This window comes from Cetorhinus maximus, chromosome 10 (assembly GCF_964194155.1).
Source record: "Cetorhinus maximus chromosome 10, sCetMax3.hap1.1, whole genome shotgun sequence".
NCBI lineage: Eukaryota > Metazoa > Chordata > Chondrichthyes > Lamniformes > Cetorhinidae > Cetorhinus > Cetorhinus maximus.
The window spans coordinates 56,408,480-56,421,124 of record NC_135888.1 but is presented as its reverse complement, the minus strand read 5'-3'; the positions used below and the strand labels follow the sequence as shown (position 1 = coordinate 56,421,124).

The 12,645-nt window shown below is 42.0% G+C and overlaps 1 protein-coding gene across 1 annotated transcript; it reads right to left on the bottom strand.

Annotated features, from left to right (window-relative positions):
• Window positions 1-3,584: 3,584 nt before the first annotated feature.
• Window positions 3,585-8,654, bottom strand: LOC144685234 (cytokine-like protein 1). Its single transcript, XM_078549667.1, has 4 exons — window positions 8,498-8,654; window positions 8,354-8,398; window positions 7,177-7,317; window positions 3,585-6,361 (listed from the first exon to the last, which is right to left on the bottom strand). The coding sequence occupies exons 1-4, from the start codon at window positions 8,645-8,647 to the stop codon at window positions 6,299-6,301; spliced, it is 399 nt and encodes a 132-aa protein (XP_078405793.1). The 5' UTR covers window positions 8,648-8,654; the 3' UTR covers window positions 3,585-6,298.
• Window positions 8,655-12,645: the final 3,991 nt, after the last annotated feature.

Genomic DNA, 12,645 nt, shown 5'->3' with positions numbered 1-12,645 from the left:
GCTAGTTCTGGAGCACAAGTCTTCAGTACAACAGCTGAAATGTTGTCAAGGCCAATAGCCTTTTCTGTATCCAGTGCCTTCAGCTGTTTATTGATATCACACGCAATTAGCTGAAGAGTGCTGGGGACCTCAAGCAGAGGCCAAGGTGAATCACCTACTTGGCACTTCTGGCTGAAGCTGGTACTTCAGCCATGTCTTTTGAACTGATATACTGGACTCTGCTACATTGAACATGGGGTATTCATGGACCCTTCTCCTCCAAAGGTTGTTTAATTATCTACAGTGAATGCATATGGCAAGACTTTGATCTGATCTGTTGGTTATGGGATCGCTTAACTCTGTCTATCTCATGCTCCTTCCACTGTTTAGTTTGCAAGTAGTCCTGTGTTGTAGCTTCACGCAGTTGGCAACTCATTTTTAGGCATGCTGATGCTGCTCCTGGCATGCTCTTCTGCACTCTTCATTGAACTAGGGTTGATCCTCTGGCTTAATGGTAATGGTAGAGGGAGGAATCAGCAGACTATGAGGTTACAGATTATGGTTGAATACAATTCTGCTGCTGTCGATGACCCCCAGTGGCTCATGGATGCCCAGTTTTGAGTTTGTGAAAATGTTTTGAATCTATCCCATTTAGTACGGTGGTAGTGCTAGACAACATGACGGAGAATGTCCTCAGTGTGAAGATGGGACTTTGTCTCCACAAGAACTGCACTGATCTTCCTAACCCTGCATCTGCATTTGCATCTGTAACAGGTAGATTGCTGAGGATGAGCTCAAGTAGGTTTTCCTTTCTTGTTGGTTCTCTCACCAACTGCCACAGATTCAGGCTGGCAGATTTATCCTTCAGTACTCGGCCAGCTCATTCAGTAATGGTGCTACCGAACCACTCTTGGTAATGGGCATTGAAGTCCTCCACCCAGAGTACATTGTGTATCATGTTACCCTCAGTGCTTCCTCCAAGAGGTGTTCAACGTGGAGGAGCACTGATTTGTCAGCTCGGGGTTGGGGGGACGTGTAGGTGGTAATCAGCAGGAGGTTTTCTTACCCATGTTTTATCTGATGCCATGACACTTCCTGGGATCTGCAGTGTGTGTTGAAGAGTCCCAGGGCCACTCCCCCCTGACTGTGCCATCACCTCTCGTGGGTCTGTCCTGCCAGTGGGGCAGGACGTACCGAAGGATGGTGATGGAAGAGTCTGGGGCATTGGCTATAAGGTCTGATTCTGTGAGAATTACTGTTAGGCTGTTGTTCAACTAATCTGTGAAACAGCTCTCCCAATTTTTACATAAGTGCCCAGATGTTAGTGAGGTGAGCTATGCAGGGTCAACTGGACTGGGTGTGCCTCTGATGTATCCAATGTCTAGTTCGATGCTGAGTGGTCTGTCTGCTTTTATTCTTATTTGATGTTTTAGTAGCGAATTGATACAACTGAATAGCTTGCTGGGTCATTTCAGAGGGCACTTAATGTTCAACCCCATTGCTGTTGGTCTGGAGTCACATATCGGCCAAACCAGGAAAGGGGAGCAAATTTTCTTCCCTAAAGGACATTAGTGAACCATTTGGGTTTTTACGACAATCTGGTACTTTTCATTACAGAGACATTTTTAAAATTCCAGGTTTATTTATAATTATCTGAATTTAAATTCCCCAGCTGCCATGGTGGGATTTGGACATATGTCTCTGGAGCATTAGTTCAGGGTTTTGGAATACTAGTGCTGTAACATAACCATTATGGTGCTTTTAATTATCATGTGTCCAAGTTGTGGCTTCACAGGCCACCTATGATTCCCATGCCCTGACAATCTGGCCCTCAAACTAGCTGTATAAAACGTTAGTTAGGCCACTGCTGGAGTACTGTGTGCAGTTCTGGTCGCGACACTATAGTGATTGCACTGGAGAGGGTGTGGAGGAGATTCACCAGGGTGTTTCCTGGGCTGGAGCGTTTCAGCTATGAAGAGAGACTGAACAGGTTAGGGTTGTTTTCCTTAGAGCAGAGAAGGCTGAGGGGGGACCTGATGTAGGTATACAAAATTATGAGGGGGCATAGATAGGGTAGATAGGAAGAAACTTTTCCCTTCAGTGGAGGCGTCAATAACCAGGGGACATAGATTGAATGTAAGGGGCAGGAGGTTTAGAGGGGATTTGAGGAAAAAAAAATTTTCACCCAGAAGGTGGTTGGAATCTGGAACACACTGTCTGGGGTGGGGTGGGATGGGTGGGTGGGTGGGGGCGGGGGTGGTAGAGGCAGGAACCCTCACAACATTTAAGAAGTATTTAGAAGAGCACTTGAAATGCCATAGCATACAGGGCTACGGGCCAAGCGCTGGAAAATGGGATTAGAATAAATAGGCACTTGATGGCTGGCATAAGCACGATGGGCCGAAGGGCCTGTTTCTGTGCTGTATAACTCTGTGACTAAGTTATTGCATTATTTGTGCTTTGATATTTTCAATTTGTGTTTGTTGTGTTTGAATTTGTGGCCCTAGAGGTTTGAAATGGGTTGTTTTCTTCATGATATCTAAGTCCTGACTAGAACGATGTGATCCTTAAGTAACAGGTTAAGTTATGGATATTTTTATCTATAGATACAGATATCTGCAAATAAATGGGAACCTAAGTTTAAACTCCATATGTGGCTCCAAGTATAAAACATGGGCCATTCTGCTATACCCTATCTGAGTGTGCTCAGATGTTCAAAAGAGAGGTCCATGCCCCAGAACGAACACTTCTCACCTTGCTGAGCACAAATTTGTGGGCAAGTCTCTTCGCTGTCTACACCATTAGGATGGGCAGCATCTTTTTTTGCAAAAGGTGCACTATCAAATGGTTTGAGCAGTTCTGTCCAGTTGCAGAAGAGAACTACACCGTAGCAAGAGGGATTTGTTTTCAAGGAATAGAATTCAAAAATGTTATCTGAGGAAAAGTTTTTTTATGCAGCATGTTATTCTACTTCTGAGTGCAGGGTAATGGAAAACTGGATACACAGTTGGTTTTCACCAGCTTAGAACTCTAGTGCACTGCTGCTCTCAGAGCTATGTAACATTCTGATTACAATAGGACAGCTGACAGCAACTTACTCTCCATCCCTTAAGCAATTTCAAATTACTGGATTCAGGTTGATTGAACAGCTTACAAAGTCAGTGACTGATACATAATGCTAAAATAAATTGATGGAAAAAAACTTGGAAGAACAACTATATCTTCATTGAAGGAAGTGTATCACAAAAGAACCTGGGTTCAAAGCCAAGAAGGCAAAATCAAAAGGGAAAGGTAGACAACTGGTAGAGAAGAAGGTGGACAAGTGTAAGATGTGGAATTCATGGAACTTTGACACCGATGGGCCACAATGGTCTCTATGTTCTGCCCAGTGCTATGTTCCATAGACAATATCTGGGATATGATTCATGTCATGCAATAATTAATTAAATGAAATGTGCAGTGCAAACATCAGACCCAATGTAGTCTATATATTTCTGTGTGGTTACTGTTATGAAGTCTCACTTAAAGGTAAATAACTTTAGTTAAAAGGTAAGGAAATGTCACAAATAAATTGAAAAAATTTAATGTATTTCATACTTCTGTCTGTCCTCACAAACAATAGATTGTCATAGAGCTATAACCAACTAATTTGTTTGTTAAACGCCACAAGAATGAAGAGCTGGTTAAATATCAAATGATCAGAACCATGTTATAACACAATCAAAATATACGCAAAGGTTTAAACTGTATGACTTTAAATCATTTCTGTTCTTATTCACACTCTACTGCACGTAAATAGTTGGAATATATTTTGCTCTGTCTTCAGTTAAAAACAAATGACTTTGCTAAGCTGCAAGCCTCTCTTCTCCTCGAGCCAGTCACACAAAGGAAGCCAGGTGGGCTGTGTTGCAATCCCTTCTCAAGGGCAATTAGGGATGAGCTACAAATGCTGGGCTAGCCAGTGATGCCTTCATGTAGCTGGTAAAGCACACCAACAGGCATAGCCTGATCCTTCACATTGGCTGATGAGCTAAACTAAATAAGTGCATCATCAGCTTTGTCTAATGTAGAAAGGAGACATCAGCATTCCAAGCACACGACATCCAGAACTATGGAAGATATGAATGATCCTATCAAGAAGTTAATGGCTCTGAGGTGGGCACTAACCAGATTTGCAACACATCCAGGGCACTCTCCTGATGAATCGGGCTTGTGCCAGTCACCTCGGAAAAATTAGGAACTTACTAAGTATCATCCCATAGTTGGCAATGTAACCTAGTCGCAAAAATGTTCTTGCATTACAGAAGAAGGGACTGTATCTAATCCTCGACAAGAGGAAAGAACCTGAAGAAAATGAAGCAATGGCAATTGCCCCTGACTTCATGGCACAGATATCCCCTTTCCCAATGGCAGGTTAAATCTGGTGCCAACACAAGGGACTCTCCAAACAAGGAACCGGCGTGAGTCAGCAAGCAGGATAAGTAGCCAATCATATTGAAGTATTCTCATAGACAGCAAACTAGGAAGCTCCAAGCACTTTATCCTGCATTTTTAATTTAGATTTTGAGAAAGCAGACTAAATGATTATGAATAGGTTTAGATGGAAGCTAAAATATCAATATAAACAAACTTTAAAAATATATTTAAAAAATATCGTAAAGGAGAAATTTGATATTCCACAAATATGAAATTAGCTTTTCAGGGACAGTGAGGGCGTTTAGCAGAGATTATGCAGTTAGTGCACTGTTAAAACTCATTCAACAAGTTGTAACTGTTTCAAGGGCTTTTACAGTGAGGCTAACAGCATAAAAGTGGAAGTTCTAATCAATTCACTGAATTCTTAGAATTAAACTCTGTTGGGGGAAGAGACCTCAACAGCGCACCCTCTGGTGGGGCGTAAAATCACTAAAAGCAACTTTGGAATTTCCATATTATTCTGCACATGTGCAGACTCCTGGGCCTGAATTTTACCTTTGACGGATGCACACGATTGGCGGGCCCAGGAAGGGTCAGGAAACAGACCCTTGACCGCGATTGGCCCCCGACCGCGATTTCATGCTGACTGGCCAAGTAACGGCCAGCCAGCGTGAAACGCACGCTGAAGAGCTCAGTGCTGCCAGGCTGGGGGCAGGAAGAGGGCGGGTGATGATGTTTCCACAGGCGCGGGTGAGTGCTGTGAGAAAGCTCCCTGGAGAAAGCTCCCTGGAGGCAGACAGCTGCCTCAGGGAGTTGCAGACCTGAAAATGCTCAAATATATGTTTAAAATGCTGCAAATAAATGTCCATGCATCACAATCAATCACCTGAAAATATAGCTGATAAAAATGCTGCCCACAGATAATTATTTTTATTTTATTTCATAAGGAAAATTTCATCCTGCCCTTGGATGATGTTTGATGAAAAATGCAAAGGCCGCTTGGCCGTCCGCCAACCGTAAGGTTGGATGGGGCACGAAAAATCGGACACAATTGCGCCGTTAATGGGCCTAATTGGCCTCTTAATTGTCAGCGGGCGTGCTTCCAACTTTTGCGTGTGCCCGCCGAGTGAAATATTGTGCGAGTGTGCGATGACGCCAGGATGCTTGCCCTATGTCTTCTCGCGTGATTTTACGCCCGATCGGGTCGGTTGCGTGCCCGTCCATGTAAAATGCTGCCCCTGAAGTTTCAGTGGAATAATGACGGCGAACACTGACAGTTTCCCTACCATCACCACGCCAAATCCAGGCCATTTTTTCTTTTTTTTTAAACTCCTTCCTTTCCTGAAGCCGGTGATTTTTTTTCTCTCTGGATACCAGCTACTCGGTCAAGCTCTCTTTGTTGGAGTGTTGACAGCTTATTTGACTGGTGGGGAAAACAGAAGTTAGCCTGATCATGTACCTTCTCTCTCCTCAGTGTCTACACCAGCATGCTTCCCAACAGGAGTAGGAACACTGGCTGATTTTTCCCCACTCCCCATTGTAGAGCACAGAGATTAATTGCAGCTGGCCTTAAACTTCTGCCACAGCTGCAATACAGTTGATCCAGCAAAGCCTGGAGATCAAAACTGGAACCTGTGGTGCAGTATTCCAACAGTAGACATTAGGGGAGGGAAAATGTAGGTTTTGTTTGAAGATCCAACCTACCCTCAGGTCAACTTCACTCTACAAGGCAGTATAAGATTAGCATCCCATTACTCAGCTATTATAGAAGAACTCTTGCCATCTACTGCCTCTGGAAGCAATATAACCTTAAAAGATGCTTGCATTGAGAAAACACTTAACTTTATATAGCAAAGTACATAAATATGTTTTTAAAAAGATGACATCTCATTATCTAGCATGTTCAAGTTGTAGTGCTTGCTGTTCTCTGTAATGCGCTGCAGTTGTTTGTCGAGAAGACAAGTTCCTAAAAAAGAAATAAAAATGTTTAAGTGTCAAATAATATTGCTGTCCCAAAAACTGCTGCAAATATGTTAATTTAACAAGGGTCAGAATAGGATGCAGTTCCGTTCTGCAAGGATCAACTAAATATGCTGTTGTAAATAGTTCCACAACTGTTGCAGTTGATTAGGAGTAAGAGTTATCTTTCATTGTTGGCATGGGTTTAAGTCACCCTGGGTACACAAGAACCCAACCATCAATAGGACAAATGCTTTGAGAATAAATTAGTCCTCTCGTGATCCCTGCAGGAGGCTTCATTTAAAGAAAGTGAGGTCAGAGAATTGGCACTCCACTGCTGTAGTTCATCTCTCATTCATGCTTCTTTGGAGCACAGTTGCCCACTTGAGACACTGACTTTACCCATTGGTACAGTGTAAGGTCTGCAAGTTTCTAAACATGTAGCATGACTTGCTACCAGCATAATGCAACTTCCCTAAAAAGGTACTGGAAGCAAAATTCCAGCTTCTGAATTAAACTGGACAATAACCAGTTTAAGAAATCATTTGCCAATCACTGTCAATTTGCTGAGAGAATTATGGATAAAGTTCAAGCCCCTTGTGAATCTACCAAACCCAGACAGTTGAATGATGAGCAACTCAAGTTCTGACTATGAAGATCAAAAGTTTGACTGATAAAATGTAATAGATTCCAAAAATATACATTGGGTTGCAAAGAATAAGGGCCACACGCACCAAAAGCATGTCCAGAAAGATTGTCTGAATGAAGTTTGAAGCTGGTATATTGAGAAAAGAAGATGTAATGAGAAGCTTAACCACATACCGCCTTACACGGCACAACCATGATGATGTACAAGCGTCTGATTAACCGTACTGTAGGCTGCAGCATACCCTGGCAGTGCCGATCAGTCATTTTCTCCACAGCGTGCAGATAATTCCGCATTTTAGACATCACGCAGGAATTCTGTGAACCCATACATGTACGGCAAACGTCAGCAGGCAACACTTAATTACTGTATAAAAAAATATCCCCTTCATAACTCGTCCAACAGTACAAACTGCAGTCATCAAACTATCAACTTTGTATCCTTAGAGTGACCGACGTTCCCGATATATTTAGAATGATGTCTGCAATTTAAACAGTGTGCTTTACTTGTTAATGCCAACATGTCAAATGCACAATTTCCATAATATTATTGAAAATAAGCATTAATTTTAAAATCTGAAATTGCTTCATGATATGCCCAAAGTCCATTTCATTGATAATTCTTTACACAAAAATTGAGGTTCACCTAAAATAACCCCTGGCCTCATATTATTTTCACCTATTTTCTGGAACTATTCCTTTTGGTGATCTCTTATTATTTCAGCAAAAACAAATGGTAAGAAAGTAAGAAAGCCTACACAGCTTTAGGTTCCGACATTTTCATGGTTTAATACAAACCTGGCCCCAAAATACTCATTAGGAGCTTGTTGAAAGGTTAAATCAATGTGAATTTGATTGGCCTGGAGTCTGTACTTGTTAAAAATGGGACTTTTAGTCAGTTGGAAGAGATGGTAAAACAGTAAAGGATTTTCCCTTTCGAAATAGCCACTCACCTTCGATTACAAGAAAAAATTACGATCTGATTGTGAATAAACACAGAGAAGCAAGGCAATGAAAATGTCAATCACAGCAACAATCCCATCTCACAGAAATCATTTTAAAAATGTTTCCACTACACTAATGAATTAATTTATACACCGTGCAGGTAATGAAAAGGGTGAAATGGCACAATTCAACATTGATGAACATAGTAGATTTGAAAGTCCTGCATCCTAAATCTGAATGAAGCCCTTAACCTCTATTACTTCATTACAATAGCAATTTCCTTTAAGCATGTAGCACATTCGTCATCAATATGGTATAGTACCACTTCAATCCTGAATGTACAACCATTCCAAACAGTATCCATAATATTGTATCTTATTAATAAGAGGGAAATAAATATTTGACTTACATGGATATCTATGTGAAGGTTGGGCAGCTTAGCAACACAACGTTTCTTGAAGGGATTGGAGAAAAGGACAAAAATCAGTTTAGTTGAATGTGTTGAACTCCCCCGCCCCATCCCCAATAACACAAAGACGAGATACAGACTCACTGTGAATTGTTCTGCTTGCAGGTTCTCAATGCTGTTCTTGATTTCTTTTCTCATGCCCAGCATTCTCGAATAGCAGGTCAGAGGAGCTGCATTGGCAACCATCGCAGTAGCTAGCAACAAGACCAAGACCAAGTCCAAGTGCAACTGCATGGTAGAAGACAACTCGAATAACGGCTGACTAAAAGGGCAGTCAAGCCCAGGCATTAAATAGTCCAAGACTTACCCACCTGACCTACTTCTGGACAAATCACACCACACCAGGTGATGACTAATGGAATCAAAATATTTATGTTATTTCAAAATACAGTCAATGAAATTCAGATGGAGTCAAGTTTTCTGAGGAATCCGGATGGTTTGCTTTAATAACTTTTAAACCTTGCCAATTACTTGTGCTTGGATACCTTAAATTCATCCTTTGAAATGCCTGCATAAAACATATACACACATAATCTTCTTTATCTTTAAAGCGCCGGAAGAATTTAGAAATTTCGGCTCAGAATTTTTGTCTAACCAAACACTGTTTAACAAGAGACAGCCCTGTCATTTTTGGGACAAATGGAATGTTCTTGGGTGCAATGTTTATTTAGAAATGTCCCAAATTTTACATCTCTAGCCTCTTAACAGTCAGGTTCTATTCCCAGATTGTAAACACCATTCCGTGCCAAACAAATACTTTCATTCAAGCACATTTTTTCCCCATAAAAAAAAATCTGTGGGTTTAATGCCTTTGCATTCAGGCTAAGCACATAACCACTGCATTGACATGGTCTTACAGTAGGAGATACATAGCTCTGTGTTAGTTGCAGTTAACTAACATTTGACATGGATCAAAAGTTGAAGGTGGCAAGGTTGAGAAATAGGGCCCAGCATTCAATGAAAGCTGCTCTGTTCTACAGCTGAAAATAGAAAAGCTGAACAAGAGCAACTTATTAGAACACAAGAACACAAGAAATAAGAGCAGGAGTAGGCCATTAAGCCTCTCCACCATTCAATAAGATCATGGCTGATCTGATGTGGCTTCAACTCCACTTTCCTGTCTGACCCCATAACGCTTGACTCCCTTGTCGATCAAAAATCTAACTCTGCCTTAAATGTACTCAATGACCCAGCATCCACTGCTCACTGGGAGAGAGAATTCCAAACACTAATGACCCTCAGAGATGAAATTCCTCCTCATCTCTGTTTTAAATGGGAGACCCCTTATTTTCAAACTGTATCCCCCAGTTCTAGATTCCCCCATGGGGGAAACATCCTCTCAGCATCTACCCTGTCAAGCTTCCTCAGAATCTTATATGTTTCAATAAGGGCACCTCTCATTCTCCTAAACTCCAGTGAGCATAGGACCAACCTGCTCAACCTTTCCTCAAAACATAACCCTTTCATCTCAGAAATCAACCTAGTGCGTCCAATGCAAGTATATCCCTGCGTAAATAAGGAGAGCTAAACTGTACACAGTACTCTAGATGTGGTCACATCAACATCCTGTGCAGTTGGAGCAAGATTTTGCTGCTTTTATAATCCATTACCCTTGCAATAAAGACCAACATTCCATTTGCCTCCCTAATTACTTGCTGTACCTGCATGTTAACTTATTGTGATTCATGTACACCCAGATCCCTCTGTGCTGCAGCATTCTCCAGTCTCTCTCCATTTAAATAATATTACACTTTTCTATTCTTTCTACCAAAGTGGATAACCTCACACTTTGCACACATTATACTACAGCTACCAAATTTTTGCCCACTCACAGAACCTATCTATATCCCGTTGCAGGCTCATTGGCCTAGATCTTCTGGTCAGCAGCTATGCTGGGAGCATGGCCACTGCCAGCCAAGTTTTATCCGACCCGATGGAACTGCCCATTTTCAGCCTTGTCTTTGGCTGAAGCAGAATGGGCAGTGCAGCCTCTCCAGGGTAAGTCCAGCAAGTGTAGGAGAGTCAGGGGAAGGAGAGGCCACATTTCCCCCCAGCCCCTTTTTACAACTGTAGCTGCTATATTCAGGCAAACATTTAAAGATCAAATATTTTAATAAATGAGTGTATGAGTGACTGATTGGGTTAATAGGTAAGTGAATGGTTGGTGATTCGGGGGGTGTTGGTGATCAGGGGGTAGTTGATGGGTAGCCGAGTGGTCAGCGGGATAGATCGGTCAGGTGGTGGAGGGTATGGGTGGTCAGGTGGTTGGGAGGGTAGTTAGGTCGGGATGGGGGGCTAGTCAGGTGGCCGTGGGCTGGTTAGCAGGGGGTGGGCTGCATTTGGGTGGTCAAGGGGGTAGTCAGGTTGGGTTGGGGGGAAAAGTGGGTGGTTGGGGAGGTAGTCTGGTCGGGGGCATAGTCGGGTAGTCAGGGGGTTGACTGGGGAGGTTAGTTAGTTTTAATGTCTTGTCAATTACATTGTTAAGATTAAGTGAAATAGGTGATGGGTATTAATTGTCTTTGAGCACATATACATTGGGGATTCTTCCGTGACCAGTGGGCACTGCGGGGGCTGAGGTGCATCATCACCCTGGGAATGATAGTTTGGTTTAATTAGTTAAGTTTCCTTTGATGTTTTGATTTTTGATACAGTGCCCAATCAGGGGCTGTCATTCCCTCTCATTTATTGATTTTTATTTAATTTATTGATTTTTCTTTTACTAAAAGAGTATAAATTGGGGATTGCTGGTTGAGTGGGAGGAAAGCTGTGAGGCTGAACAAGTCAATAAACTCTGTCTGTAAAAAGCTCTGTGTCTTGGTTTTTGGCTTCACCAACCTGCTTGGATCCTATTAACAGTCAGTTGGTTGAGAGGGTAGTCAGGTGGTCAGGGAGTAGTCAGGTTGGGTTGGGATGATAGTCACATGGTTGGGGAGGTTGTTGGGTCAAGGTCAGGGGCATGATTGGACGGAGTAGTAGTTAGGTGATTGGGTGGGGTCAGTAGGGTTGTTCAGTTGATTTACCCTGAATAACCACCGAGTTAGCCAGGTATTAAACTGTTTAACATTTCCAAGGCAAGTCCTTCTTATCTGGCCCAAGTTTCTATCCTGAGTTCAGGGTTGGAGACATTCGCGGAGGATCCCAGACAGCAGGGAATAAGCTCATCAAAAGTTTAAACTTCCTGGGCAATTTGTGTGTATGTCTGTGCATTAGGACTTCCACAGGGCCCTGACCCGCATCTTCTAACATACATCCCGTCCCTGACAATCCAGAGACAGGAGGATTTGGGCCTGTGTCCACCTCACAGCTTTCTTTCTTATTTAACTTCGTACTATCAGCACAATAGGCCACAATAAACTCTGTTCCTTCATCCAGGCCATTGATATAGATTGTAAACAATTGAGGCCCTAGCACTGATCCCTTTGGCACTCCACGAGTTACAATTTGACAACCTGAAAATTACCCATTTATTCTGTTTCCTGTTAGTTAGCTAATCCTCCATGCATGCTAATATCTTAACCCCAACAGCATGACCTCTTAACCTGAGTAATAACTTTTTATGATGCACCTTATTGAATGCCTTTTGGAAATCTAAATACACTACATCAATGGGTCCACTTTATCTACCCTGCTTGCTACATGCTCAAAGAACTCAAATAAATTTGTCAAACATTATTTCCCTTTCATAAAAGCATGATGACCCTGCTTGTTTGTATTATGATTTTATAAATATACTGCTGCTATTTCCTTAATAACAGATTCCAGCATTTTCCCAATGACAGATGTTTGGCTGATTGGCCTATAGTTTCCTGTTTCTTTCTCCCTCATTTATTGAATAGGGGCATTACATTTCTGGTTTTCAAATCTACTGGGAGCATTCCAGATGTTGGGGAATTTTGGAAGATTACTACCAATGCATCCACTATCTCTGCAGCCACTTTTTTTAAGATCCTCGGATACAGACCATCAAGTCCAAGGGACTTGTCAACCTTTAGTCCCTTAGTTTTTCAAGTACTTTGTCTCTAGTAGCAGTGATTGTTTTAAGTTCCTCTCTCCCTTTAGCCCCTTAATTTTTTACTCTCATTGAAATGCTTTTTGTGTTTTCTACTGTGAAGACAGTTACAAAGTATTTGTTCAAGGTCTCTGCCATGTTCTTGTTTCCCATTATAATCCCCATCTCATCCTCTAAGGGACCAACACTCACTTTAGCTACTCTCTTCCTTTTTGTATACTTG

Bases quoted from the DNA above. Each gene is read 5' to 3' on its own strand.
- LOC144685234 (XM_078549667.1), bottom strand. From the start codon at position 8,647: ATGCAGTTGCACTTGGACTTGGTCTTGGTCTTGTTGCTAGCTACTGCG. The intron at 8,399-8,497 runs GTGAGTCTGTAT...AATCCCTTCAAG, and splicing joins TGCAAGCAGAACAATTCACA to AAACGTTGTGTTGCTAAGCT. The intron at 6,362-7,176 runs GTATGTGGTTAA...TTTCTTTTTTAG, and splicing joins TGGTTGTGCCGTGTAAGGCG to GAACTTGTCTTCTCGACAAA.